General features: G+C 41.1%; 1 protein-coding gene across 29 annotated transcripts in view; it reads left to right on the top strand.

The window, feature by feature from the left end:
* The window catches only part of LOC101866198 (DNA excision repair protein ERCC-6), an 84,285-nt gene that overhangs the window by 2,706 nt on the left and 54,028 nt on the right, over window positions 1–27,551 (top strand). For 5 of the 29 annotated variants that reach the window (XR_012417252.1, XM_065520727.2, XM_065520728.2 and 2 more), the window contains exons 2-6: window positions 3,217–3,652; window positions 5,227–5,347; window positions 6,030–6,149; window positions 7,582–7,690; window positions 11,254–12,004. Coding sequence is in view for 22 of the 29 variants with exons in the window: in XM_065520727.2 (XP_065376799.1) it covers window positions 3,231–3,652; window positions 5,227–5,347; window positions 6,030–6,149; window positions 7,582–7,690; window positions 11,254–12,004 (1,523 nt within the window). In the remaining 7 variants the exon portion in view is untranslated. Of the gene's footprint in view, window positions 1–3,216; window positions 3,653–5,226; window positions 5,348–6,029; window positions 6,150–7,581; window positions 7,691–11,253; window positions 12,005–18,950; window positions 20,864–27,551 lie in introns of those variants that run through there. The other 24 variants (XR_012417253.1, XM_074000740.1, XM_074000750.1 and 21 more) reach the window with 11 other exon arrangements.

The following is a 27,551-nucleotide window of genomic DNA, read 5'->3' as shown; positions in this document are numbered from 1 at the left end:
CTACAGTCTGGTTTTTGACCCCATCCTCCACTGAAACTTTTTTTTTTGGAGACAGAGTTTTGCTCTTGTTGCCCAGGCTGTAGTGCAGTGGTGCGCTCTCAGCTCACTGCAACCTCTGCCTGCCGGGTTCAAGGGATTCTTGAGCCTCAGCCTCCTGAGTAGCAGGGATTACAGGCATGCACCACCACGCCCGGCTAAGTTTTGTATTTTTAGTAGAGGTGGGGTTTCACCGTGTTGGGTCAGGCTGGTCATGAACTCCTGACCTCAGGTGATCCACCCACCTCGGCCTCCCAAAGTGCTGGGATTACAGGTGTGAGCCGCTGAGCCTGGCCTGAAACTTCTTTTACCAGGGTAAATGGTGACCTGTTAGTATCCAAATTCACTCAGCCCTTTCCAATTCACTGGACTCTCTTCCTCCTTTTTTATTATTAGAAGTTTTCCCCAAACTTCATTATTTTTAACCTTGTCTTTGCACTACAATACTAGTACTTTTTAATATTATTTATTTTACAAAAATAAAAAAAGGTTACTTAATATTTTTGGTTGAATTGGCATCCTTTTTCTCTTAAAAAGAAATCCTCATGTGTGTACAAATAAGAAAAATGAAAACAGAATTGTTAACTGCCAGCTAGTACAGAGACTCTGAGCTGGAATCCTGCTCCCTCTGTTGGAAAGTGAGGTGAGCTGAGCCTTCCTCTTGAAAATAATCAGCAGGCCCCAAAGGAGGAACTTTCTCACTGTGTTGTTCACTTTTTAACCTTTCTGATGTTAGTCTCCTCGGACCCTCCAAAATGACCTTCGGTACCTGTCAGAGCCTTAAGAACCCTGGAACTGCTCACTCTGCTGATGTGTCCACGTATCACCCAGACTTTCCCTTGAGCTCAGCTGTGCATTTCTGACTGCATGCTGCACATGGTACTGATTACACGTAAGCTGCTTGCCAGTCCTGCTTCCCATCTGCTTCCTTTTTGAGAGTCTCATTTTTGTGACTGAATTTATGACTCATTTGCCCAGACCAAACTTTTTATTAGACTTAGCTCTGAACCTCACTTCCTTTCAGCAGATATTGAGCACCTCCTATTTATCAGACCATGCACGGTGCATGTGTTCAAATCTCAGTTCCTCCGTGATATTTCTTGGGCTCCAGACACCATATATAGGTCCCTCAATGCTCATGTGGCTTCTTGTCCGTGTCCTGGGCTAGCTGACCTGCCCTGCTCTGTTGTTACTGACATGCTGCTTCTCCAGTGGATAGCCACTCGGGTGTAGATGGTGCTGAAATCTTTGTATGCCAGTGCTTTATTGCTGGGCTTATTTTATTTAATAAGGAATGAGTGGGACCCATTGGGGGAACTTGTCATTTAACAGAAAAGTGACAGTGCTCAAAGAAGTCTTAGTTTATTCACAGATAAACAAAAAGCAAGACTGGTTTTTGGTTATTGTGTTGCTTTTTAATATATTTATTAGGTGTGATAGTTGTATGGGTAATATAGTGAATATATTCTCCTTAAAGCAGCAGGTCCTGAGTATGTGGAGTACAATGTGAAAGTTCCCCCTTATTTTTCCCTGTGCTTTCTCTTCCCCCCTCCTGACTTGCAGGCTTAGTTTGTATCCTGCCAGATCATTCTGTGTGCAGGATACATACTTCTTTCAACATAAGTGCGTTCATACCATGAATTTTTTCACTTAACATGGCTTTTGTATCAGTACTACAGAATATACTTAGTAGCTACATTAAACTATTAAAAATGTGCTCCAGTAAACATCCTTGCTTCTGTGTTTGACTAGTTCTCTGGAATAATTCTCTGGAATAAATACCTAGAATTGCTTGACAAAGGTCATGTGCGTTTAAAATTTTAATAGCTATTGCTAAGTTGTCCCCCCAAAGGGCTTTACTAATTTATATTCTCAGCAGCCGCGTGTGAGGGGGAGGGGATCATTCTCCTTGTCTGTATTGGATGTATCAGGCTTTACATTCTTGCCAGCCTGATGAGTGAGAAATTATACTATGTATTAAAATGGAGTTATTTTTGAGGTTTTTTTGTTTTTGTTTTTTTTTGAGATTGAGTCTCACTCTTGCCTATGCTGGAATGCAGTGGCTAGATCTCAGCTCACTGCAACCTCCGCCTCCTGGGTTCAAGTGATTCTCCTGCTTCAGCCTCCCAAGTAGCTGGGATTACAGGTGCCCACCACCATGCCCAGCCAATTATTGTATTTTTAGTAGAGACGGGGTTTCACCATGTTGGCCAGGCTGGTCTCAAACTCCTGACCTCAAGTGATCTGCCCGCCTCAGCCTCCCAAAGTGTTGGGATCACAGATGTGACCCACTCTGCCCAGCCTATTTTCGAGAATATTTTAATTAATCTTTTAAAAAAACTTCTGATTTATTTTACATAGTCTTGCTCTTTTGCCCAGGCTAGAGTGCAGTTGTGCAATCATGGCTCACTGCAGCCTCCGTCTGCCAGGCTCAAATGATCCTCCCGCCTCAGCCCCTTGAGTAGCTGGGAATATAGGTGCACACCACCAGGCCTGGCTAAGTTTTAAAATTTTTAGTAGAGACAAGGCCTCATTATCTTTCCCAGGCTGATCTCGAAGTCCTGAGCTTGCTGTTTCCCTGGCTGGTCTCTGTCCTCCTGCTTTGGCTTCCCAAAGTGCTGGGATTACAGGAGTGAGCCACGTGCCTGGCCTAATTAATCTGCTGAGCTTCTGATTTGTTCAGAGCTCCTACTTACTGGGTAGGTGTTCAGCCTAGGAGTTTCTAGTCTCAGATTCACACAGAAGCTCTTTCCTAACATCACTGTTTCCTGTGCATTACAGTTGATCTTGCCACTATAATATAAATCATTTGTGTCATAATGAAATGAAGATGCTAACTTGGAAAACAGCAGCCAAATGATTTCAACTGTTTTGAAGAATATTCCATGGCCATCACCCCAGGATTTTGGTGGCTAGCTTTCTTAGCTGGCTGCCTAAATGTTCTTTGTTGATGACACTGCTTTTCTATTTCTGGTTAATTTTTTTTATTTATTATCAGAACTCAAGAAGATATATTGTTTGTCCCTTTTTAGTGAATTAATACTTGGACACTTGAATTTATATAGTTGGAAGATTATTACTTGATCTTTTTAGAAATTGGTCTGCTTTAATTGTAAAATATTTAAGAACTACAATGAATCCTACATAACGAAAAGGCTTATAAATTTTTTTTCCTTTTAGATAGTCTGTAGAGAATGCCAAATGAGGGAATCCCCCACTCAAGTCAAACTCAGGAGCAAGACTATTTACAGAGTCAACCTGTCAGTAATAATGAAGAAATGGCAATCAAGCAAGAAAGTGGTGGTGATGGGGAGGTGGAAGAATACCTGCCCTTTAGTTCTGTGGGTGACGGACCGTCCACCTCTGCCGAGGGGTGCGCATCAGCAGCTTCGAGGAGAGGGCCAGCCCTGCTGCATATCAACCGACATCAGATCCAGGCGGTGGAGCCTAGCGCCCAGGCCCTTGAGCTGCAGGGTTTGGGTGTGGACGTCTATGACCAGGATGTGCTGGAACAGGGTGTGCTTCGGCAGGTGGACAATGCCATCCATGAGGCCAGCCGTACCTCCCAGCTTGCTGACGTAGAGAAGGAGTATCGGTCGGTCCTGGATGACCTCACGTGAGTGCAGCCCATCTTCTTCCTTTAAAAGTTGTAGTTAAACATGACGGGGATATTCAGGTAATGGAGAGCTCTAGTATTCCAGAAGTTTAGGAGATGTGTAGAGTCTTTTATTTGGAGGACAGAGTCAGTAAGGGCAATCCTCAGCCTCATCTTTGAGCCCTAGCCCTTCCCCTCAGGAGTGGCATTGTACATGGTAGTTAGAGTCTCCATCCAGCTCATGAAAGCCAGTCGCATGCATAATGTCCAGAAGAGACGGGCTGTTCACCATCATGTACACAAAGTGATCTCAGGAGAAGTGCACCTAAAATTCGGGTGTTTCCTATTCGAGATGCCAGGAATACATTCCACCACCTTCACATTTTTCTCTGTGCAGTAGTTTCTTTCTAGCTTGCTGTCCCCAAACTTAGTGTTCAGTCCTTGGGCAATTTTTCAGATTTGCATTCTAGAAATAGGGGCAACTGTAGACCTGAGCCAGGGTAGGAGGTGAGGACAGGAGAGGGGAAGTCGGAGGTGTTGAGCTCACTTATCATTGCTGCTTGGCCCCCTGTTGGGCAGTGTTCTGGGCAGTGTCAGGTAAGCAAGAAAGAAGGCAAGGGCTGAACTGGATGGAGGATGGAGCAGTGTCGCAGAGGATAGCTGGGGAGGGTGGAGTGTGGAGCTGTCATGAATGTGGCTGTTGGTACTGCAAAGACATGTTTTCTGCTAACCATTCCCTGGTGTGTTCTTTTAGTCTCCTCAGGAGCAGGTGCACATTCATGGTTATAGTCTGAGTGTTGAGGACCTCACCTCTTTATAATAATACTTTTACATTTGATCTTGGAAATGTGTCCTCTTTCTACAGAGGTGACAGAGGAAAGTTGTGGGGTCTCCATGCAGAGTGATGCTAGATGGCTGGTGGCATGTGGTATCTCAGCCAGTAATATGCATTGTTTATCCTGTAATCCACAGAGGATGCAAACAGCAAATTACACAAGCATCAAGAAGATTGAATTTGTGTTTTGAAAATTGGAAGCTACAATTCTGTGGTGTCTATTTTAGGAGTAATTTATTTTAAATTGATTTGTTTTCTTTGCACCACAAAGTTTAATGCTATAGTAAGTGAATCTTCCATTTATGTAGAAGAAAAATACTGTCGCAGATATGTGATTTATATAAGAAAATGTTTAAGCATTTTTAGGATGCTTCCAAACTTTGGCTTCCGCAGCAGGGTTAAAAAGCCCATGTATGCATTTTTTCATGTAAAAGAACAACTTATTGCACATTATTCTAGCATAGTGTCTTGAATAAAGTAGGCACTTAAATAATGCTTGTAGAATGAATGAAGCAGCTTACAAATGGGAATGAGCTGATCTAAATCCGCTAGATAAAAGAAAACACTAGCAGTCATCTTAAACCTCTAATGATCCTACAAGTTTTATTTGTGGCAAATAAGGGTATGTATTCTGGTTTAGTTTCTTTTATCTTTTAGTTAATAAGAAGTAAAAGGGATGTGTTTTTAGCATTTTTCTCTTTATATTATGCTATAAAAATGTTATCAGAGCGGAAAATAGACAATTTATCTTATTTTTCAGGTCATGTACGACATCACTAAGGCAAATCAATAAAATTATTGAACAGCTTAGCCCTCAAGCTGCCACCAGCAGAGACATCAACAGGAAACTAGATTCTGTAAAACGACAGAAGTATAATAAGGTGATTCAGAATAACATATTCAGTATTGCATTTTTGAAAAAGTCATCATTTAGGCACACTTAATTTAGGAAGTATTTTATAAAGCACTTATAAGATGTGAAGCAAATACTTATAATTACAGTAGAGAAATTTTGGGTTTCTTTTTTATGTTTAATCTTTCTGCTGTTTCCCTTTGACATCCCATTCTATTGCATTTAAAAAAACACAGATACATATACACACACATCCATCCATACACACATCCATACATACACAGTTGCTCCTTGATTTACGGCAGGGTTACATCCCGACAAACTCATCATAAATTGAAAATATTGTTAGTCAAAAATGCATTTAATACCCTAAAAAACCTATCTTAAAGTCAAAATATTGTAAGTCAAACCGTAGTTAAGTCCAGAGCCTCCTCAGTTTATAATGGGGTTATGCCCTGATAAACCCATCACAAAGTTGAAAAATTGCAAGTCAGAACTTCGTAAGTTGGAGACCATCTGTGTATTTGAGAAAAGTTCCTTTTTGGTGTTGCTTGCCTCACTTGGGTGCACTTCCCTAGTCTTCCTGCATCACCATTTCTTTGGCCCGGCTTAGGGTCACACTGACCTCAGTCTCCTGGTCTTGTGTGAATTCTTTTCTACTTCAACCTTGCTTCCTCTGATTGTCTCCACTCTGTTTCCTGGCAGTGCAGCCGTTGACCCTCACACACCTTTGCTCACTGTTGCGAGAGCCTGGCCCTTCTTCCCACCTTGGGTGGTACAGTCAGCACCCAGCCACACTGGAGCTGTACTTAGCTTTGGAAAACTTAAGGGTAGGGAATATTTGTTACTTCGGATATTATTTTTATGAAGTTTGAAACTTTTTTTAAGGATTTATGTACAGCTTTGTGAGGTTTGAAACATTTTTTAGGATTTATGTACCCCTTTGTGAAAATATATTGCAATAGATGGGAATGACTAGTTGTAACCTTTTCAGTTCTGCCATCCCAAATGACTAACAGATGTCCTTGTGCTTACAGTTGATTCGCTGCAGTGAGTAGAGTCCTTGCATCTTTTCTTTAAACTCTTCAGGGGCAGGGCTGTGCATAGACTCAGTTCACGTGGCCCTCCTTTTATTATACTTTCCACTTACCAGTCTGTTATCTGCACCACCCCATCTTCTCTCACTTGCTTCCAAAATACAAGCCCAAAGGTCAAAGCTAGCAGTTGCCCAAGGCAGGTGGCTCCTCCCAAATCAGAGAGGGGATATCTGGTCTCTCGTGGGAGCATGTGAAATTGATGTGCACAGATATCTTCTTGGGCTTCTGGTGGGCTGCGATTTCAAGGGTGTAGAGCATCAAACTTGAGACCACTTCAGGTCATAGTCTAACTTAATTATGCATTCTTGTCTTTAACAGCTCTTTGATGGTTAGGTAGACTATTCAGAGGGAAAGTGCTTTAAACAGGATGTTGCTGAGAGAAAGACTGAGAAAAAACAAATTGCAAGTCATTGCAATGTGGCATTTATGTTCAGGATTTCCCCTAGTCCCATACTCATATTTGAAGTTGAAACTTCTTGACTTTGGGAAGATGAACCAGGTACCACAGGCGCAGTTCATTGGGCCTTCCCAATGAAGCCCAAGGGCACATATCTGAGTTCTAGTGATGTGGAAGGAAACAAGACAGAGGAGTCTGGAGTGGCCAGGGTGAAGAGGCATGGCAAAATATATTTTTTTCTTAAGGCTTTTTGATTAGATAGAATACTAAAAGGACAGTCATAAATATGGTAGGTTATCAAAGGGGACTAACTTTTTCAACTGAACATTTGCGTTTTTATTTCTTATCTTATGGCCTATTGACTTCCATAGCCCATTGGCTCCGGAGATCAGAAACACAGAGTAGTTTAGGGTTTTGCCCAGTGTGTAAGGGGGAAACCAAGTAGAACAAGTCCACCTTTCAGGTCAGTGTCCATGTATTTAAGGGCTCGGGCACATAGAAGGCTGTCTGCCGCCCTTAGGAGAGCATGGTGGTGCAGGCATGCCTGTCTGCTGGGAATATTCATGGCCCCTTTACTCCTAGAAAAGTGGTAGTTGCTCACATGGGGCTCTCTAGTAATAGTAATGTATGGAATTTTTATATAATGTAATGTATATTTTATTTTTATTTTACTTTGGATTAAAGTTTAAAATTTCATAATGCTGTCTTTTGTATTTAACAATAAATCACTTCATTGCTATTTTCTGTCTTCGATATTTACCATTCAAGGAACAACAGCTAAAAAAGATCACTGCAAAACAAAAGCATCTCCAGGCCATCCTTGGAGGAGCAGAGGTGAAAATTGAACTAGATCATGCCAGTCTAGAGGAAGATGCAGGTGAGAATGCTGGGAGCAGTTTCTCTGTGTTCTTGAATTGATGCCTGATGCCTGTAGTCAGTGGAGGGTGTCTCTTTAGTCTTTGCCTGGGTTTTGAGAAAAATCCATTTCTTTGCTTTAGTGTCAAAACAGATTTAGGAAAATTTTATTCTTTACACTTGCAGAACCAAATCCCTCTCAAAGAGAATTAAAGTAAACTTTTTACTCAGTTCATTGGAGGCTGCTGATACACATTTATTATTACATTTAATACATTGGAAATCTTAAACATTCTTATATTATTAATTTGATAAAGACAACTAGCATCGTGATTAAATTACATGTTGGAAGCCCAACATCATCAATCCCCATTTGTAGAATGGCTCTCACATGTCTTTAAGGAGCGTATTTGGCAGGCTTTCCAAGCATCAGTTTAAGAAAAGACATCTTCATTCAGGTTATACTGTGGCCAGTATTTCATTTACATTACTGTCTTGGATAGTTGTCTTTTGGAAAACCTTTTGGGAAAATTCATAAGCTCTGGAACTAAATTATCTTTGCAGTCATTGTGTGTGTGCGTGTGTGTACAAATTGTTGGTGGCTGCTTAGGCATTGACTATTTGAAATACAGATTAAAGCTGCTTAACATTAAATTCTCTAAGCAACTATTTTCTACTAGCTTTAGAAGTTTATTCAGTAAGATGAGAATTGTTATGAAGAATTAATTGAGACAATAGAAAAATGTAAATACATATATATATTTTTGAGACAGAGTTTCGCTCTGGTTGCCCAAGTTGGAGTGCAGTGGCACCATCTCAGCTCACTGCAACCTCTCCCTCCTGGGTTCAAGTGATTCTCCTGCCTCAGCCTCCCAAGTAGCTGGGATTTCAGGTGCGCACCACCACGCCCGGCTAATTTTTTGTATTTTTAGTAGAAACAGGGTTTCACCACGTTAACCAGGCTGGTCTCGAACTCCTGACGTCAGGTGATCTGCCCACCTTGGCCTCCCAAAGTGCTGGGATTACAGGTGTGAGCCACTGCACCCAGCCCAAAAATACGTGGTTTTAAAGTTCAGTCTCTCAGAATTCATTAGGCCTATGACCAGTGCTTTTAACTGCTTGGTACTGTGTTTCTCATTGGTAACAGATGTTTGTACCTGTCTGGCTGTCTCAGATCTGCTGTTGTCTTTCACCTCCTACTGTGACTTTGGTAGTAGGGTTAATAGCTACCTCTCAGGGTTAACAGCTACTACTTTGGTAGTAGGGTTAATAGCTACATTGTCTAGAGTTATTAGCTACCTCCTCAAATCCAAGAGCCCCTTTTTATCCTTGTTCCACTTTGCCTGTCTACAGCAGCTGACACTTCTATTCCTTCTGGGATCCCTACTTCTCTACTGGTTTTCTTTTTGGCCCTCTGACTACTTCTGCATAGTTATTTCTGGCATTATCTTAAATGTTGATGTTTCTCAGGATTTCTCTGAGCCCTCTTCTTGTTCTACTGCCTCTCCCTGGTCATCTATTCCCCATGGCTTTTGCAGCCACCTAGGTTCTACTAGTACCTTATACAGATCTGTAGACATCTGGCTTTGCTCTTTTTTTGAGCTCCTGGTTCCATCTCTCCGTCTGGACACCAGCCAACACTTGAGACTTGAGGCAAAATAGTGTAAAGGAAAAGATTTGTTAAATGAAGTGTATATAAAACCAAGAACTTCTGTTCATCAGAAGATAACATTAAGAGAGTGTAAAGGCAAGATACTGAGCTGGAGAAGATAATTTGCAATACATGTGTGAATCAAAGGACTCAAATCTAGGATGTATAAAGAACTAGCAGTCGTTTAAAAAAAATAGACAAAGAAAAATGGGAAAAAGACTGGAACACTTTCTATACAAAAAAGGCTGTCCAAAAGATAAATTCATGAAAGGCATCTATTTTGTTAGTCATCAGGGAAATGTAAATTATAGCCATAATGTGGTACCACTACACATCTACCAAAATAGCTAACATGGAATGGCAAGAATATGCACCAGCTGGAACTTTCTGACGCAGTTGATGGGACTTTGGAAGGTAATTCTTTGGAAAACTGACAGTGTCTACTAAAGCTTAGCATACCCAGATAATTATATACACACACACATGTACATGTGTGTATATATGTATATATGTATATATACACACGTATATACATATATACTTATATATATACGTACATACGTATATACACGTGTGTGTATATACACGTGTGTGTGTGTATATATGTTACTGAAAGATGTACATCAGAATATTCATAACATTATTTCTAGTAGCCAAAACCTGGAAGCCACTCAAATGTGCATCAACAGTGACAGTTAACAAACTACAGCTTCATTCAACAGTAAGGATGCAGCTCAAAATGTTGCGCGAAAGAAGGTGGACACAGGACAAACATTTCTACTTATGTAGCATTCAGAGACAGGCACAACTTGTCTGTACATTAGGAGTCCAGGTCCATCATTATCTTGAGGGGTATAGAGGCTGGGAGGTAGCCTGAAGGGCTCATCTGGTGGTGCTAGTAATTTCTGTTATATGATATGGGTGCTAGTTTATGAGTACGTATTTTCTGAATATTCACTGAGTTCTACACTTAATGATTTGTGCACTTTCAGATGTGTGTTTTGTTTCAGTGCAAGTTTAATGAAAAACTGGGTATCATTGGCCTGCAAGAGTCATAGATTTTAGAATATGGATTCCTTCCTATTAAGCCTTAGGTCTTTTGGTGTTTTGATTATGTGGTGATTTTGCCAGAAATGAATTTCAACTAATGAAAGAGGGATACTTTCTGGGTGACTTTACGCTTATGGTGTAACTTCCAATTTTAGTTCATGTCTTCAAGTCAGTTAACTTCACATATCTAACACAGTGCTGCTCTCCAATAGACCTTTTTGCAGTGATGAAAATGTTCTCTGTGTTGCCCATTATAGTAGCCATTAGTCATGTGTAGCTCTTGAGCACTTGAAAAAGGGCAAGTGCAGCTGTGGAACTGAGTTTTTAACTTAATGTAATTTAAATTTAAATAGCTACAGGTGACTGGTAACTGCCATGCTGGGCAGCGTAGAGCTGACATTTATGTTTTTCCTATTTAGATATGTGGTGATCCCTGAGATGCCTGTTTTTGGTTTTACTGTCTCTTGAATTTAAGTCCATCTGAATGCTGGTTTTAGCAATGATGTGAGAACTTCAGAGCTTGCTTCCTCATGGACTATTCCTTGGCTGATAAGGAAACACAGCTAAATATGACTATTTATAACTGTATTTATAGAGTAATCAGCCTATTTTTGGATGGCAGAGAGTATATTTATAGTGAAATATTGTGGAGAAAAGTTACTGAGAAGTCATCTTTTTGAACAGGAATATATTAAATATAGTGTGATGCTATAATAAATTTTATTCTGTCCTTCGTATGTAACATGCTTTAGTACATGGATGATTCTTTTTTTTTTATATGAGTTACTTGTAGCTGCCTAATATTTCTTGAAAGAGTGAGCATTTCTTTTGTACCCTTGAAAAGTTTCATGCTAGTGCAAAACGCATTGCCATTGTTCTTTCAGAGCCTGGGCCATCCAGTCTTGGCAGCATGCTCATGCCTGTCCAGGAGACTGCCTGGGAAGAGCTCATTCGCACTGGCCAGATGACACCTTTTGGTACCCAGATCCCTCAGAAACAGGAGAAAAAGCCCAGAAAAATCATGCTCAATGAAGCATCAGGCTTCGAAAAGTATTTGGCAGATCAAGCAAAACTGTCTTTTGAAAGGAAGAAGCAAGCTACTTGTAATAAAAGACCAGCTAGAAAAGCTCCAGCCTCAGTCACGCCTCCGGCCCCAACACAAAGTAAAAACAAACCAAACAAGAAAGCCAAAGTTCTGTCCAAAAAAGAGGAGCGTTTGAAAAAGCACATCAAGAAACTCCAGAAGAGGGCTTTGCAGTTCCAGGGGAAAGTGGGATTGCCAAAGGCAAGGAGACCCTGGGAGTCAGACATGAGGCCAGAGGCAGAGGGAGACTCTGAGGGTGAAGAGTCTGAGTATTTCCCCACAGAGGAGGAGGAGGAGGAGGAGGAAGATGACGAGGTGGAGGGGGTGGAGGCAGACCTGTCTGGAGACGGTACTGACTATGAGCTGAAGCCTCTGCCCAAGGGCCGGAAACGGCAGAAGAAAGTCCCAGTGCAGGAGATTGACGACGACTTTTTCCCAAGTTCTGGGGAAGAAGCTGAAGCTTCTCCTATAGGAGAAGGAGGAGGAGGAGGTCGGAAAGTAGGAAGATACCGAGATGATGGAGATGAAGATTATTATAAGCAGCGGTTAAGGTTGGTCTGTGGGGATTATAAATAATATTGTACTGTTTGCTTTATCTTAGGTGACAGGTTTATTAATATGTAAACATTCTAGATCCAGCTTAATATATTAGACCCCCGATTATGCAGAGGTTGGATTTCTGCAGCCTTAACCTGCTGGAAGCAGTGGGGCCCCTGAGTCCTTAATGGTGCTGGCCCCAAATGCATGTACTTCTAGGTCTTTATTTGGATTTGGAGGCAAGTCGAAGATGAAAAACTTAAGGGAAGCCTGGGGCAAGAGGCATACAGAGGGCTGAGTGTGAGCTGTGTCGCCTTGATATCTACAGTCATCCTAGAATAAGTATCAGGAAAAAGAAAAGGGTGAATTATGTCATGCATACTGGATAGAGGTTTCTGTTTTCCCTTTTGAAGCAGGAAAGTAATTTTAGAGAACTTTTCTTCAAAAACAAGCTGAAACAAGCTTTGGCATAGAAAGAATAAGCTTGTTTTTGTAAATCCTTCATTTGTCTTGAGAAGATAGTCATCTGCATAATTATAAACTACCATCGTACAAAAAGTATACTTTGTGTGCACAGCATACCTTTCTTTTCACTGTTGTTTTTTATGTTAGAGACTGACTTTGGCTTTTAGCTCCATGACATTGTCTCTGTATAAAGCAAGCACCATAAAAGGGAAGGTGAACATGTGAAACACGAAGTCTGAATTGCATATTGCCACGCGTTTTCTGTGAGCCAGGAAAAATAATCGGCATTGCAGGCCTCCCCACGGTGGCCCACTGAGCACTGTGCTACTGCTGCACATTTCAAGTCTCCTTGATTTAGAGCTCACTTAGCTCTAAGGAATTCAAAGGGAACAAGGAACTTTATTACTTTTAAAATACTTGATAGTGGGATGGCTTTTTCCCAATCCTCAACAGTTTTTTCTTATTTCTCAAGGTGAAGAGACCTAGTTTGTTATATTTATTGGCCTTTGTGAGTGAAGGTTGACCTGGTGTTTTTTCTTGTTACTTAGAACTGCTCATTAACCCCTGTCCAGACACTACAGACACCATAACCTTTCCAAAATAGATGCATCAGAATTCTTTTAAACAGTAATTTGAGGACCTGTGACTTAAATCCTGTTCTTTAGAGTTGTGGCACTCACATTCTAGTAGCACCTTCTGTAATAATGCACAGATGAGGGCTGGCATATATTCGTCATCCCTCAGTGCAGCTTTCGTTTCTGTGCATGTTTATTACCTGTAAAGTTGTTTGAGGAATGTTGCCCAGTACTCTTGAACAGTGAGCAGTGTCAGGCTTTTTCTTAACTACTGCAAGGAATTAATAAAAGTGTTAATCTCAACATATTGATTATAAATGGAGCAATATATATTTTTCCAATTAAATTGGGTCAATATTAAATATGTTTAAAATATATCAGTATTTTAATCAAGAGCAATTTATTTTGACTGAATTTTAAATGTGGGTTTAGTTTAATTTTATGGCAGTAAGTTTTTCTTAATAATGTTAAGATTGTAAAACAATTTATTATTTCCAGAGCCAATATTTTGCTAAAGCTACAGTAAAATCTCAAATGAATTTCAGAAATATCAATAACTCTTAATTGCCACCAAAATACGATAGCTCTTAACATTTTATAGCTACAGTTATTAAGGCTGTTAAACTGCAGATATCCACATTGAAATATTTGTATTACGTCTCCTTTGGTGCTATCTGGATTGGGGGATGTTAAAGGAAAATCAAATGCTCAGGATTGAGAAGCATATTAGAACTGCCAGTCTCTCTATATTTTGTTACTCATTGCTGATCTTCGTAGACTGATTGAAATGGTAATGCTATTCCCTTGAGAAACAAAAAGACTTTTAGGGTTGCTTGTCTTAGCAATGGTTTGACGATGGATGATTACAATAAGTCATATAGTTTACAACATAGAAAATTAGTTTTTTTGGGGGGGTTAGAATTTAGAAATAGTTCTCAGGGTAGGCACCCTTAGCTGAACTTAACACCTTTTACTGAGGGTATAGCCTGTTAATTATAATGCTCTTTTCAACTCTAGGAAGTGAGAGTGGGTGACTTCTGGATATCTCATCCTCTTTATTCTCTCAGCGTGAGAGCCATCGGCCTTTCACTGGCACTAGGTTCACCCCAACTAGGTACCTTTGTTTTAGCTGGTACTAGGAATTTCCCGTCAAGCCCTTTCCATAGCTTCTTTATGGAACTGGGCAGTCGCACCTTGGATCCTGCTTTCCTTCATTTGGCTCAGACCCTCGGCTCAGACCCTCAGCTCAGTCTTCGAAGTTTTAACCATTTTTCAAACCGTGTATTCCCCCTTCCCACGTATTTCTCCTGCCTCCTCCTCTGCACTGAACTGTATCTCGAGGCCAGCTCCTCAGTGGGTTCCCTGGTTTTCATACCATTTCATATCATACAGGATGGATGAGCCATTGCTTAGAAGTAAATGTTCTGTCGGTTCTATGGTCAATGATATACAGGTCTTATAAAACATACATTATTTTTTCATTTTAATTTTGTGCTACCACAGTTTCCATTTGCTATTGGCTGTTGGTTGTCAGGTCTACTGCTTTCTTAAAATATACTACTGCTTTGCACATTGTGGGCCTGGGAGCTCCAGGTGCCAAATAAAGATTTAATAGGACTAACACACCTTCAGTGTTTGAGTGATGTGGGTTCCTGGTGAGCATCTACATGCTACTTACCTAGTCCAGGCTGTGCAGCCAAGACAGCCCTGGGTGGCCCAGAAGACCAAACATTTCGTATGAACCTTTCCCCTTCAGGGTGATAAAGATCAGGGTGCTTGTCCCCAGTCCTTGTTACCTCCATGTTGTTGATTCACTTCCCAGTTGACATATTCGAGGTCAGCCCACATAGCTTTATCTTTGCTTTCATGTCAGGAATGCATGTCTGCATCCTTGGACTGGCTTCAAGGGTTTCTGGCAAAAAATTTGCAGTCTGTTGATGGACTTGGGCACAAATAGGACCTAACCAAGTGTGAAGGGAATAATGAATTCAGATTGAGATATTTGGGAGAGACTGTGGAGGAAGTTCATCCAGTGTAGGGCCTCGTCTTTTTGGGTAGCTCAGATATATTAATATGGCCCTTATCCCAATTAACAACGTTACACATTTGCCCCTAAGCTCCAGGTACATCATTGAGAAGGGAAGGAATTTGCTTTGCTTTGGAGGCACATTATTTCCTCAGGGTTCTCATTTGGATTGCCTTGGAGGTTGGTGTGATGCCACAATATGCAGAGAGGCTGAGGACAGGGAGGGCAGGTGGGCTTCACTCTCCAGCCAGCTCTGATTTCTGGGGAGTGGTAGTCTATTCAGGGGGCTCCGAGGCCCTTTTTGGGTGGGCTGGGAAAGAGTCTGCATTTCCTTAGTGATGTCTATCATACGCACAGTGGGGAACTAGCAACATTCATGCTAGGTAGTTGCCAACCTTGCCATAGGAAACAAATGTCACTGACTCCTGCCTCTTTGTCCAGCAGTGGTCAGCGCTGCTTGGTCAGGCTGTGGGCATAGATGGGTTGCATCCTGAGTGAGAAGATGCACTTCCAGATATGTTTTTGTCTCTTCTTGCTGCCAGGACTAGGGTTAGCATTTATCATTTGACTTAAACTCATTCCCCCAAGCTCTTACTCTGTTTTCATCTGCCAGCAGTTATTATTTAAGTTGTTGCCCTCACAGACTACTTCCTTGGCAACAAGCACAGACAACAGTAAAGCTTCCCCACCCACAGACTGAATATGCAGTGTCACTGGGAGCCCCCAACACTGGAGATGCTGACTCAGGAAGTCTAGCATGGGGTCACCGGGCAGGACTTTTAAAATATGTTCCCAGGTGGCTCTGATCACTATCAGGTTTGGGAGCTAGGGATGGAAATAAGTCAATCTTACATATTTCTTCTTTTTGGGGCTGCAGCTTTTGGCTAATGCAGTTTGTATATCAGTTTCTCAAAAATCTTCTTTTATGTGCCCTGCACAGTTGTATGTACACAGGGGAGGGCCTGGCAGGGAGCCTTAGCTAAATGCTGTATGTCATAGATCATCTAGTTCTTGTGGGCTGTGTGTGTCAGAATCACATGGGGAACACTTTCAGTGGGTAGGGGCCTAAGCTCAACCTGGGGAGTCCGAGGCGGCAGGTGCGGGGCAGGAGGAGCTGGGCATTGCACTTGTGCTTTGGCTGAGCTCCCGCTGACTCTGGGGGGAGCTTGGTGACATTCTTCATGGTCCACAGGCCCTTGTTCAGAAATAACTGTATTCTCATTTAGGAGAGCTTTGAGGCAGTTGGAAAGCATTGTTGGTAAGGATGTTGAGGCTTGAGAATGTAATGCTTTTTTCTCTACTTTGGGCCACACCCAGCAAATAATTGTCTCTGGGATAAATCCCTAACCTGTGCCCACCCCGATCAGGGAAACACAGTGGGGAGTTCAGAAATGAACTCTTCAGTAGGTGGTGCCTGAGTCTCCTCAGGTGACCTGGTGCATTGGGCTAAGCTGCTAAACACACAGCCTGAAGTGGATTTGAGTTGGTTCCTCTGAATGGTTTGAAGGCTCCCTCGCCACCTTTCAGCACTTCTGATGAGTCCCTGTTTTTTATTGTAAAAGTATGATAATATTAAGATGAAAAAATGACCTCTATTTTTTATGTTTTTATTTTCTACATGTCATTCCAGTCTTTGGTTCTGTGAATACACATCTTTACATGGTTATAATCATGGTCCCTCCAGTTAATTGGCTTGCCCACAGTCTTACTGTGAAGTAGAACTGAGATTTTAAGTTGGCTGGGCCCTCTACATACTTGTGTTTCCTTCCCTTTGGGGGATTGAGTAGAAGGTGCAATATTTAGGTATGACCACAGGGTGGTGCCAAGAATCAACACATAGCTGCCCCACCTCGGTTGGACTGGAAACCAAACCAAAAACCTAAGCCCGTGGTCTGGGAATTGGATGAGGATATAGGGAGATGGCTCAGGAGTATGGAAGACCTGGCAAGTATGGTGTGGATGGGGATCGAATTTACTTCATGATCTGGTGTAACCTGAATCTGTAGTCTTGATGTCTGTTGGTATAATTGGTTTTTAATACATTTTTGATCCTAAAGGTTTTTCTTGTGCCCTATTTTTTACCTTTTTTATATGAGTAACTTTGAGATGTAAAGGGCTGATAAAGATTCTATTCATTGTGTAAGTCTTACAGCATGTCTTCTAATAGTCTGTGAGACGTAATCTCCTGTGAAGATAATACTCTTCATTGTCCTTCCCCTGAGCACTGGGCCTCTGTGGCCAGGGCCCCATTGGATCCTGGCTTGGGAGGGTTGGGTTGTGCACATCCACTGTTCTGAGGAGGGAGCTCTCAGCATTTCAGGTGCTGAGGGGTCAAGCCAAATAGGATGACTGTTATGAAGAGAGTCTTGTGGATTTGGAACGTTGAGGCCTTGAGGGCCTGAGCACGGGTGGCATTAAGTGGGGGTGGGGGCGGGGGTAGGGGTGGTGCACAAGAACAATGATGGCTGACATGTTTGAATGCATACCTCTTAGTGGTTCCTGTGGTTCTTCTTGTTATATAGGTTAATTTGTTTAATCCTTACAGCTACCCAGGAGATAGGACTTTGAGCCCAGAGAGATGAAGTCATTTGCTCAAGGTAGCAGTCAGTGGAAGGGCTTGGAGAAGTAGAAGGGGTCTGAAGGTGGTTTGGGACACATGAGAGTGATCTCACAGCTTGCTTTGCTGCAGCAGTCTCGGACAAGCATTGCTTCAGTGCCTGGTTTCTCCCTCCACTTGATGGGGGCCAACTCCACCCCATTGTCCCATTCCTATCTTGAAATGCTTCTAAAGGCAGTGCCCTGAGAACCACTACCCTCCCAGCCTGTTTCCATTTTATTGTCTTCCGGGAACCTCTTCCTTCTGTCTAGCACCTGTTTGCACTGGGATTGTCCTGTCTGTCCTTAATTTGGATCCTGGTTTGTACCCGATGAGGATTTAGCAATTTTAGGCTGTGCTTCAGCAAAGGCCAGCTGACAATATGGAGGTTGATTTTATCGTGCCTTTTTTTTTAAAGCCCAAATTAAAGAGAAAAAACAAAACTCTCCCAAAATCTGAATTTAGTAAAAGTTTGAGATTTTACCCAGAAACCTAAATATAATGATTTTAAGAATGTTCTTAACTTCTCTGAGAGTTCAGTTTTCTCAAGAAATAAGCCTGGCCGGGCACAATGGCTCATACCAGTAAACCCATGACTTTTGGAGGCCAAGGCAGGAGGATTGCTTGAGCTCAAGAGTTCGAGACCAGCCTGGGCAACATGGTGAAACCCCACCTCTACAAAAAGTAGAAAAAGTTACCTGGGTGTGGTGGTGTGCGCCTTTAGTCCCAGCTACCCGTGAGACTGAGGCGGGTGGATCACTTGAGCCTGGGAGAAAAAAAAAAAAGAACGAACGATGCCCTTGTTCTTTTTTTTTTTTAGGAATCTATAAGTTGAAAGAAAAAGTTACACTCTTAAAACCTATTTATGCCTAGTGTTCCATTATTGGAACGCTAAGCATGTGGGAGTTATTTATACCCTGCTGCTCAATGTCATTGCCAAGGTCTGATTTTTCACACGTCTGCCTCCTGAGGGTGCATGTTATCACGTGGTGCACAGAGTTAGTTACTGCTACAGATACTGGCATGCTGGGAGCTTGTCAAAAGTGATGTGAGTTTTCGGAAACATTTTTGAGGAAGTATCCAAAGACAGGTACATATAACTTTATTGCACTACATTCTATACTAGTAATTTTAAAAGAATAACTTCTCTATTAGTTATGCTATTGTGCAGTAAAAAGAAAATACAGAAAGTATTATTGTTGCATTAGTTATGGGTTTGACATTTTTCATGTTCCATTTTTGGAACACTAGGCAAAACCACTACCACTAGGACTAATAATACCTTTTTTCCGTTTTAGTCCCAAGATGCCTCGAACACTAAGTTTACATGAAATAACTGACCTTTTAGAGACAGATGACAGCATAGAAGCAAGTGCTATAGTGATACAACCACCTGAAAATGCTACAGCACCTGTTTCTGATGAGGAATCAGGAGATGAAGAAGGTGGAACAATAAATAATCTGCCAGGTTCTTTGTTGCACACAGCTGCGTATCTTATTCAAGATGGCTCTGATGCTGAGTCTGACTCAGATGATCCCTCATATGCACCTAAAGATGACTCTCCTGATGAAGTTCCATCTACGTCTTCTGTGCAGCAACCTCCACCATCAAGGAGGAGGAAAATGACAAAAATTGTTTGCAAATGGAAAAAAGCCGACCTAACTGTACAACCCGTAGCAGGTAGAGTTACAGCACCACCAAACGATTTCTTCACCGAAATGAGAACTCCCACAGAAATTCTTGAACTTTTTCTTGATGACGAGGTCATTGAACTCATTGTCAAGTACTCCAACTTATATGCTGACAGTAAAGGTGTACATCTTGGCTTGACTAGCTCTGAATTCAAATGTTTTCTGGGAATTATTTTTCTGAGTGGTTATGTTTCAGTTCCTAGAAGGCGTATGTTTTGGGAACAAAGAACGGATGTGCATAATGTACTGGTTAGTGCTGCCATGAGACGTGACCGATTTGAAACTATATTTTCTAATTTGCATGTTGCTGACAATGCAGATTTGGATCCAGTGGACAAATTTTCCAAATTGCGACCTCTCATAAGCAAACTCAATGAGAGATGCATGAAATTTGTTCCAAATGAAACATATTTCAGCTTTGATGAATTCATGGTTCCTTATTTTGGTCGTCATGGGTGCAAACAGTTTATTCGGGGAAAGCCCATTCGGTTTGGCTATAAGTTTTGGTGTGGTGCCACCTGTCTGGGCTACATTTGCTGGTTTCAGCCGTATCAGGGTAAAAACCCAAATACTAAACATGAGGAATATGGTGTCGGTGCGTCACTTGTCCTTCAGTTTAGTGAGGCACTTACAGAGGCACACCCTGGACGATACCATTTTGTATTCAATAACTTTTTCACCAGTATTGCACTTCTTGATAAGCTCAGTTCAATGGGACATCAGGCAACAGGTACAGTGAGAAAGGATCACATTGACAAAGTTCCATTGGAATCAGATGTAGCTTTAAAGAAAAAAGAAAGAGGCACATTTGATTATCGAATTGATGGCAAAGGCAATATTGTCTGCAGATGGAATGATAACAGTGTTGTCACTGTTGCCTCATCTGGTGCTGGTATCCATCCCCTGTGTCTTGTCAGTCGTTATTCCCAGAAATTGAAAAAGAAGATCCAAGTTCAGCAGCCAAACATGATCAAAGTGTATAACCAATTCATGGGAGGCGTAGACAGAGCTGATGAAAACATTGATAAGTATCGGGCCTCAATCCGTGGAAAGAAATGGTATTCAAGCCCTCTTTTGTTCTGTTTCGAATTGGTCTTACAAAATGCTTGGCAATTGCATAAAACATATGATGAGAAACCAGTGGATTTTCTGGAGTTTCGTCGACGTGTGGTATGCCATTATCTGGAGACCCATGGTCATCCTCCAGAACCTGGCCAAAAAGGAAGACCTCAGAAGCGTAACATTGACTCCCGTTATGATGGCATAAATCATGTGATAGTCAAACAGGGAAAGCAAACGCGGTGCGCTGAATGTCATAAGAACACCACTTTTCGATGTGAAAAATGTGATGTTGCCTTACATGTGAAGTGTTCCGTTGAATATCACACTGAATAGCAGGTGTCACCACCTCCTGAGACAAGAAACATAATTTTATACATTATGTACAGTGGTTTTGCCTAGTGTTCCAATTTTGGAACGTCACATAACAATGGAACATAATAAATTTTTTTTATCTTCAGATTTTTGTTCCTTGAATTTTTCTAGGTAACATATGTGAATTTAATGCAAAAATTCAAAAAATTGTAACCTTAGACATAAATGGGTTAAAGATGTTTTCTTAGAGAGCACATTGGCTTCTTTTAAATAACAAAGCTGAGACACAAATGAAGACTAATTTTGCTTCCTGCTCTACACACCTTTCATTTTTGGCTCTGGGCATAATTGTCTGCATCAGTCTTAATTTACTCCATGAGATCTGCACTCCTAACTGAGGGTATTTCATCTGCTCAGATGTGCCAATTAAGTTTACCCAGATAGACCATAAAAAGGCAGATAAGAAAAGTAAAACACCAAGTATCTCAATTTAGCAAATTAGACTAATCTGTAAGGGATTCTTAGCTGTCTGAAATAGAAAGCCTATCATACTACAGAATGCAAACTATATTAAATACCCAGCTTGGTGCCTGAATATATTTTTAAAAATCAAATTGTACTCATTGTGCCTCTGTTGTTGAATTTCTTAAATGGATATTGCAATAGGTAGAGAATGATCCTGAGGTTGAAATGTCACTCTATTAAGAATGATTTAACTGTGTGATACACAGCTTTTTCCTTACAGACAGTGCAGATTTAAACTGCTCTGTGTACAGTGACCCTTGCAACATAAAAATATTACAGTAGAGCAATAAGGTATGTTTTGAAATTTGAGCACCACGGTAGGTGACTTCCTTGAAGTTTTGGAGACGGCATGTTTGTTTTATTAATATGATCTTGGGCTACTAATATTTGACAATTCCCATTAATGTGTATTCTGTCCTTTTTGTGTGTTGGTATGGGCAGTTGTGTACATTGATTTGTTTAGTATAAAATGTATATTACATGATTGTTAAGCCTAGATTATGTATAGTTCGAAGAACTGCTACACTGATTTTACTGTTACTTGGAAAAGTTTGCAGGGGTGTAGTGAAAAGTGAGTTTTGACTTACCTTGCACAGTATTAAGGTGGAGAAGGAATCTTGTTATTGTACAAAAATGAAGGCAATCTTTCCCTTCTTTAAACCTTAGTCCTGATGTTTTTTTAAGACAACATATGGTTTGAAGTTTTAGAATTTGGTTTGTTCTTGTGCAATTGCTTTTGTTCTGTGGCAGTTAAAGAGGACCCTTCTGCTGGCACTGTGAGAAAAGCAGTGGTACTAGGGAGTTTGGAAAATACTTTTTGAAGACAGTATTATGTAACAGATAGAAATATAGACTCTAGAACCTGATTATCTGGGTTTGAATCTTTTCCTTAACTCATTGGTAATCTTGGACAGCTTCCTTTCTTTCTCTCTGTCTGCTTTGACTGTTAAAAAAAAAAAGAAAAAAGGGAGAATAACAATAACAATAGTATTGATATGGTTTGGCTTTCTGTCCCCACCCAAATCTCATCTTGAATTGTAATCCATGTGTCAAGGGAGGAACCTGATGGGAAGTGACTGGATAATGGGGGCAGTTTCCTCCATGCTGTTCTCATGACAGTTAGTTTTCACGAGAGTTTATGGTTTTAAAAGTGGAAGTTTTTCCTGTGCTTGCACTCACTTCCTCCTGCCACCTTGTGAAGAAGGTGCCCTTCACCTTCCACTATGATTGTACATTTCCTGAGGCCTCCCTAGCCATGCCGAACTGTGAGTCAATTAAACCTCTTTCCCTTATAAATTACCCAGTCTCGGGTATTTCTTTATAGCAGTGTGAAAATGGACTCATACATACAGTATCTTCCTTATTAAGTTGTAAAGATTAAATGAATTAATAATGTGAAATACTTAAAATAGTGCCCAGTGCCCAGTATCACTGTCAGTCATAATTACTATTTGTTTTCTGACCCAATTAAAAAATATGTATGTATGGGTATATATGTAATCTCAAAACAAAACTTGTCCAGAGCTAGCTGACTTTCCTTAAGGAGGCAGTAAATAGCATACGGGTTAGACACCACGGGCCGTGGAGTGAGTGCCAGAGCCTTGCCGAGTAGCTCTGAGGTCTTGTGTGTCCACTCACAAGATGGGGTAAGTTGGGGATCACAGCAGTACCTTCTTCATGGGTGATGATATGTGTAAGATATTTGGCATACATCAGGCACTCAGTAGATATTAGCTATTCTTGTTACACGCCCACTAGCTAAAAGTTATGACAGAGATTCCACCAAGGCAGTAAGATGCTTGAAATGAGGGTCTGTGAGAACCATGAAGGAGGGTGTATAAATATTGATATGAAAATGTGATCTTTCACAAGTAAAGGCAGTTTAACAATTGATACCACAGGTTGACATCCCTGGTCTGAAAATCCAAAATCTGAAAATGTTTTAGCAACCTGATGCCACAAGTGGAAAATTCCATATTTGACCTCATATGTTGGGTCTCAGTCAAAACACAGTCAAAACTTTGTTTCATGCAGAAAATATTGTATAACATTACCTTCAGTCTGTGTGTATAAGTTATGAAACGTAATGAATGAATATGAAACATAAATGAATTCACGTTTAGTCTTGGGTCCCATCCCAACATATCTCATTGTGTATACACACAAATATTCCAAAATCCAAAATACTTCTTGTCCCAAGCATTTTGGATAAGGACTGTTCAACCTGTCATAAGCATAGCAAAATCGTTAGCTGTTACAAATTTTGTTTTATTGATGTTATGCTTTTGGTACCTTTTATACATTTTTAAAAATAAGCTTAAGGCCCACTTAATGATAAAATGTCTATAAAAATATAAGTACGGTATCAATATTGGGAAGAAATATAATTATTTCTCCTTTGAACACACTAGGGGGCACCAGACATCTGTCTAGGGGACAAACCATGCAACATGCCCCTTGGTTCTAAGTGTAGGTAGGTCAAGATTGCGGTGTGGTTTCTCACAGTTGTATTCTGAGGTAGATGTACCAGATCCTTCTCTTGTACCTCTTCTGTGTCTTCTCTTTTGGCTTGATTTCCAGCCTCCTTGCTGTCCTGGATGATAGGATGTCCTGACTGGAATGTCCTGCCGATCTTGACTGACCAGTATGGAGTGAACTGGCATGACAGTCTTCTATGCTTGGGGGTTGAACTGAGCTCCTGCTGGCCTAAGATTGCAATAGGTGTTTTGACATTTGCTATTTTTTATTCCCATTTAACCTGCAATTAATTAAAATTTCTCAATCTTTTTGTGTAATCTGCCAACTGTTATAGCATCTGAAATTTATGTAGTTTCAAAAGTATAATGTACATACATTATTTCATTTAGTCCTCATAAAAAGTCATTATTTGGCTCATTTTGTGGTGGAGGAGGCAGATTCAATAATGTTACATTATGTTTTCTAAAGTTCAGGCCTCCCCTTACTAGTTAAAGGCCTGTAATGCACCTCTTTTGCCTACATTTAGTTTTCACTTATCTGTGGTTATCTTAAATCTGTGTCTGTTGCTGGGTTCTCCTCTAGTGGCCACCACTGGAGCCTGACAGGGGCTTTAGGAGTTAGAAAATGCCTTGATGGGTCGGGAATGTTGGCTAACACCTGTAATCCTAGCACTTTGGAAGGCAAGGCAGGCAGATCAATTGAGGTCAGTTTGAGACCAGCTTGGCCGACATGGCAAAACCCCATCTACACCAAAAAATACAAAAATCAGCCGGACATGGTGGTGCACGCCTGTAGTCCTTAGCTAGTCTGGAGGCTGAGGCACAAGGATTGCTTGAATCTGGAAAGTGGGAGTTGCAGTGAGCTGAGATCACGCCAGTGCCCTCTGGCTGAGGTGACAGAGTGAGACTTTGTCTCAAAAAAAAAAGAAAAAGAAAAAAATAAGATGAACAACACACTTAGTTTTATTTGGGTGCAGCTGTGACTTTTACATGTATATATTAAAGAAACAAATGAAAGTAGGAACATCAAAAACACTATTTCCTTCCTAGTAATGTAAAGACAGTTTAAGGCTAGACTTTTTTCCCGTCATAAGAATTCTTTCATAAGAAGGTACTTCTTTTGCCCAGCCTTTCCCACCTGGTCCTGGGGAAGCTTGGGACCAAACTCAGGGCTCCTGGTTCTTCCCATCAGCTGGCGTGCAGAAACCAGGCTCCTTACCGTCACCTGCTGGTGATGAACCCAAAAAATGGAGCTCAGACTTAAATCACACAATTTTTATTTTATTTATTTACCTTTTTATTGTTCAAAATAATGAGCTTTCCTTCTCCTTATCTTTTTTTTGTTATAAGATTCTAAATTAAGAACTTATCTGATGTTACAGCCACCCTCATTATGGGTCATTTTTTTGTAGCGAACCTTAACCATTTTTATCCAGTGGACAGAGCTAGGAGCAGTGCTTTAAAGTCATACGGGTAGAAGGAGTAGGAAATGCAGCAAGAGGTAGGCTCTAAATGAGATAGAACAGAAAGTTTCTAGAACCTATTTCTGGATGACCCCTTTTGACCATTTTCAAGCCATGCTTCTCTGTCTGTATCTTCCTTTTCCCTAACCCAATTATGAACTTCATTCATTCATTCAGCACTTACTGTCTGCCATGAGGAGGCATTATACCAGTCTCTAGTGCTATAAAAATGGCTAGGACAGTGTCTGTCCCCAGGTGGCTTCAAGTCCAGTGGAGGACACTGGTATGGATTTCACAGTATGCTATACTTGATGGGCACTGTAGTAGAGCTCCCAGGTGTGTCCAAGATGTCACGGGATTGGGAGGGCCCTTAGAAGACAGGACGCCTAAATCTGGCTGGTCATGGGAGGTTTCTGTGAGTGGAGGTGCTGCATGAGTGAGGGTGTGAAAGGTCTGCTGAATGTGTGGATATGTGTGTTAGGGGAAGGATTTGGGGACAGTACAGGAATGCAGGTGCACAGAGATGAGGCTGCATACATGGTATGGCACAGTGGTAGCTAGCTGTGTCTTTCCACTTACTTATTTTGAACATCCTCGGAATGCTGAAAATTCTTCTAAAATATATTAAATGACAGCAACTAGCTTTTAGGGTTCCATTGACAAGGCACCCTAATAGGTTACAACTGGAGGAAGCATTGTTCCTAGTGTCGTTCAACTAGTTGTGCTGGGTCTGAGTTGCTTCTGACAGATGATTATTGCAGTCTCAGCCCCAGGCCCCACAGCCTGGGCCAGATTCTCATTCCTGCATGAATGTAGGGAAACCAGGGAGTGTTTTCTCTGTCTGCATCTGACTGGAATTTTAGGTTTATGTTTGTTCCCAGCTTCTCTTGTAATTGGCTGCCAGTGGAGTTGACAGCAGGCTGAATCTGGCAGTTCTGTGAGGAGCTAGAAACACAGCCAGTGAACACCATGCCCACCACTTCGTTTTATGTGGCTGCAGCTGTGACTATTACGTGTGTGGATTTTTTAAAATGAGAGAATAGAGAACATGAAAAAGTTATTTGTTTTCTAAAAGGGTAAATATTGGACTATTTACTGCTCCCTTGTGCTTTTTCTCAGTTAACTGGTCTACTTATTGAAATAACAGAATTTAGACATTTTGAGGTCATTTCTAATTTTTAAGATTTCAGCTTACTTGGCCCAGATCTTAATTCTTACCCACTCCCTACCAATTTTAAGTCAATCTGTATCTATTTTTGTTACTATCACGTAAAAGACTGCCATACCTAATGGCGGTTTACTATTTACAAATTTGTGACAGAATTTTTAAATTGAGATATTCCAACAGGTACCATCTGAAGACTAGGTGTCTTTACTCCTATGGTGAACACATTATTCGTAATAATTTACTGAGCATCCATTTGATGAGCTATCACAGTTTCTGTTCAGGTATACATGTTCAGATAGTTCTGTTAAACAGGGTACATTGCAATATGCACATTGTATTGGGCCACATATGTAACCTGTTTCTTCTTTCAGTGAACATAATAATAGTATCTGCTGCAGGGTTGTTGTGAGGATTTCAGAAAATGTATGTGGTTATATATAATACTATATCAGTTTATTAAGCACTTCCTAATCTAGGTTCTGTGCTAAGGTGCTTTGTATGTGACACCTTATTTAATCCTTCCCAGAACCCAGTGAAGTAGGTGCTGCTGTTCTCCCCATCTCACAGTGGAGGAAAGTTAGATGCGGAGGAAGTTAAGTTACTTGCTGAGGGTTCATGAGCTAGTAAATGGCACCAGGATTTGACTACAGCCAGTATGAGCTCAGACTTTTGTGCCTGTGCCTGCGCTTCTGCGTATGTCAAACCCAGTGTGTTCGTATACAGAATCCTTTACATCTGCTGGCCAGACAGACTGCTCAGCCTGCCAGACTACAGGACAGGCTGGTTAGACATGTTAAAGAGAGCACCTTAAAGTCTCTTGGCAGCATCTGGGATGGGGAAGACATGTTTCTGTGTATGTGTGGATGAACTTGGTTCTCCCCCTTTCCCTAGTGTGCTGTGGTGTACTTGTCGGCCCCACCTTCAGCTGTGCTGCTTCAGTGGACCCTTATCAGATGGTCAGGTCTATTTTGGCGATAAGTCACATGAGGAAGTATTGCTTATGTAACAGAAGAATCTCTTCGCCTCTCTGTATACGTGTGGTTTTATAACCGTGGTATTTTCTGTCTTTAATATGTGTATAATTCTACTGGGGCGATTTGTCTTCACAATGATACAAATACTTGTAGGCAATAATGATTTTCCCCACCACTTTTAGTCATCCTTTAGCCAAACTGAATAAATGTTTGGCCCTTTTCATCT

Source organism: Macaca fascicularis, chromosome 9 (genome assembly GCF_037993035.2).
Source record: "Macaca fascicularis isolate 582-1 chromosome 9, T2T-MFA8v1.1".
NCBI lineage: Eukaryota > Metazoa > Chordata > Mammalia > Primates > Cercopithecidae > Macaca > Macaca fascicularis.
This window is presented reverse-complemented; position numbering and strand designations above follow the sequence as displayed.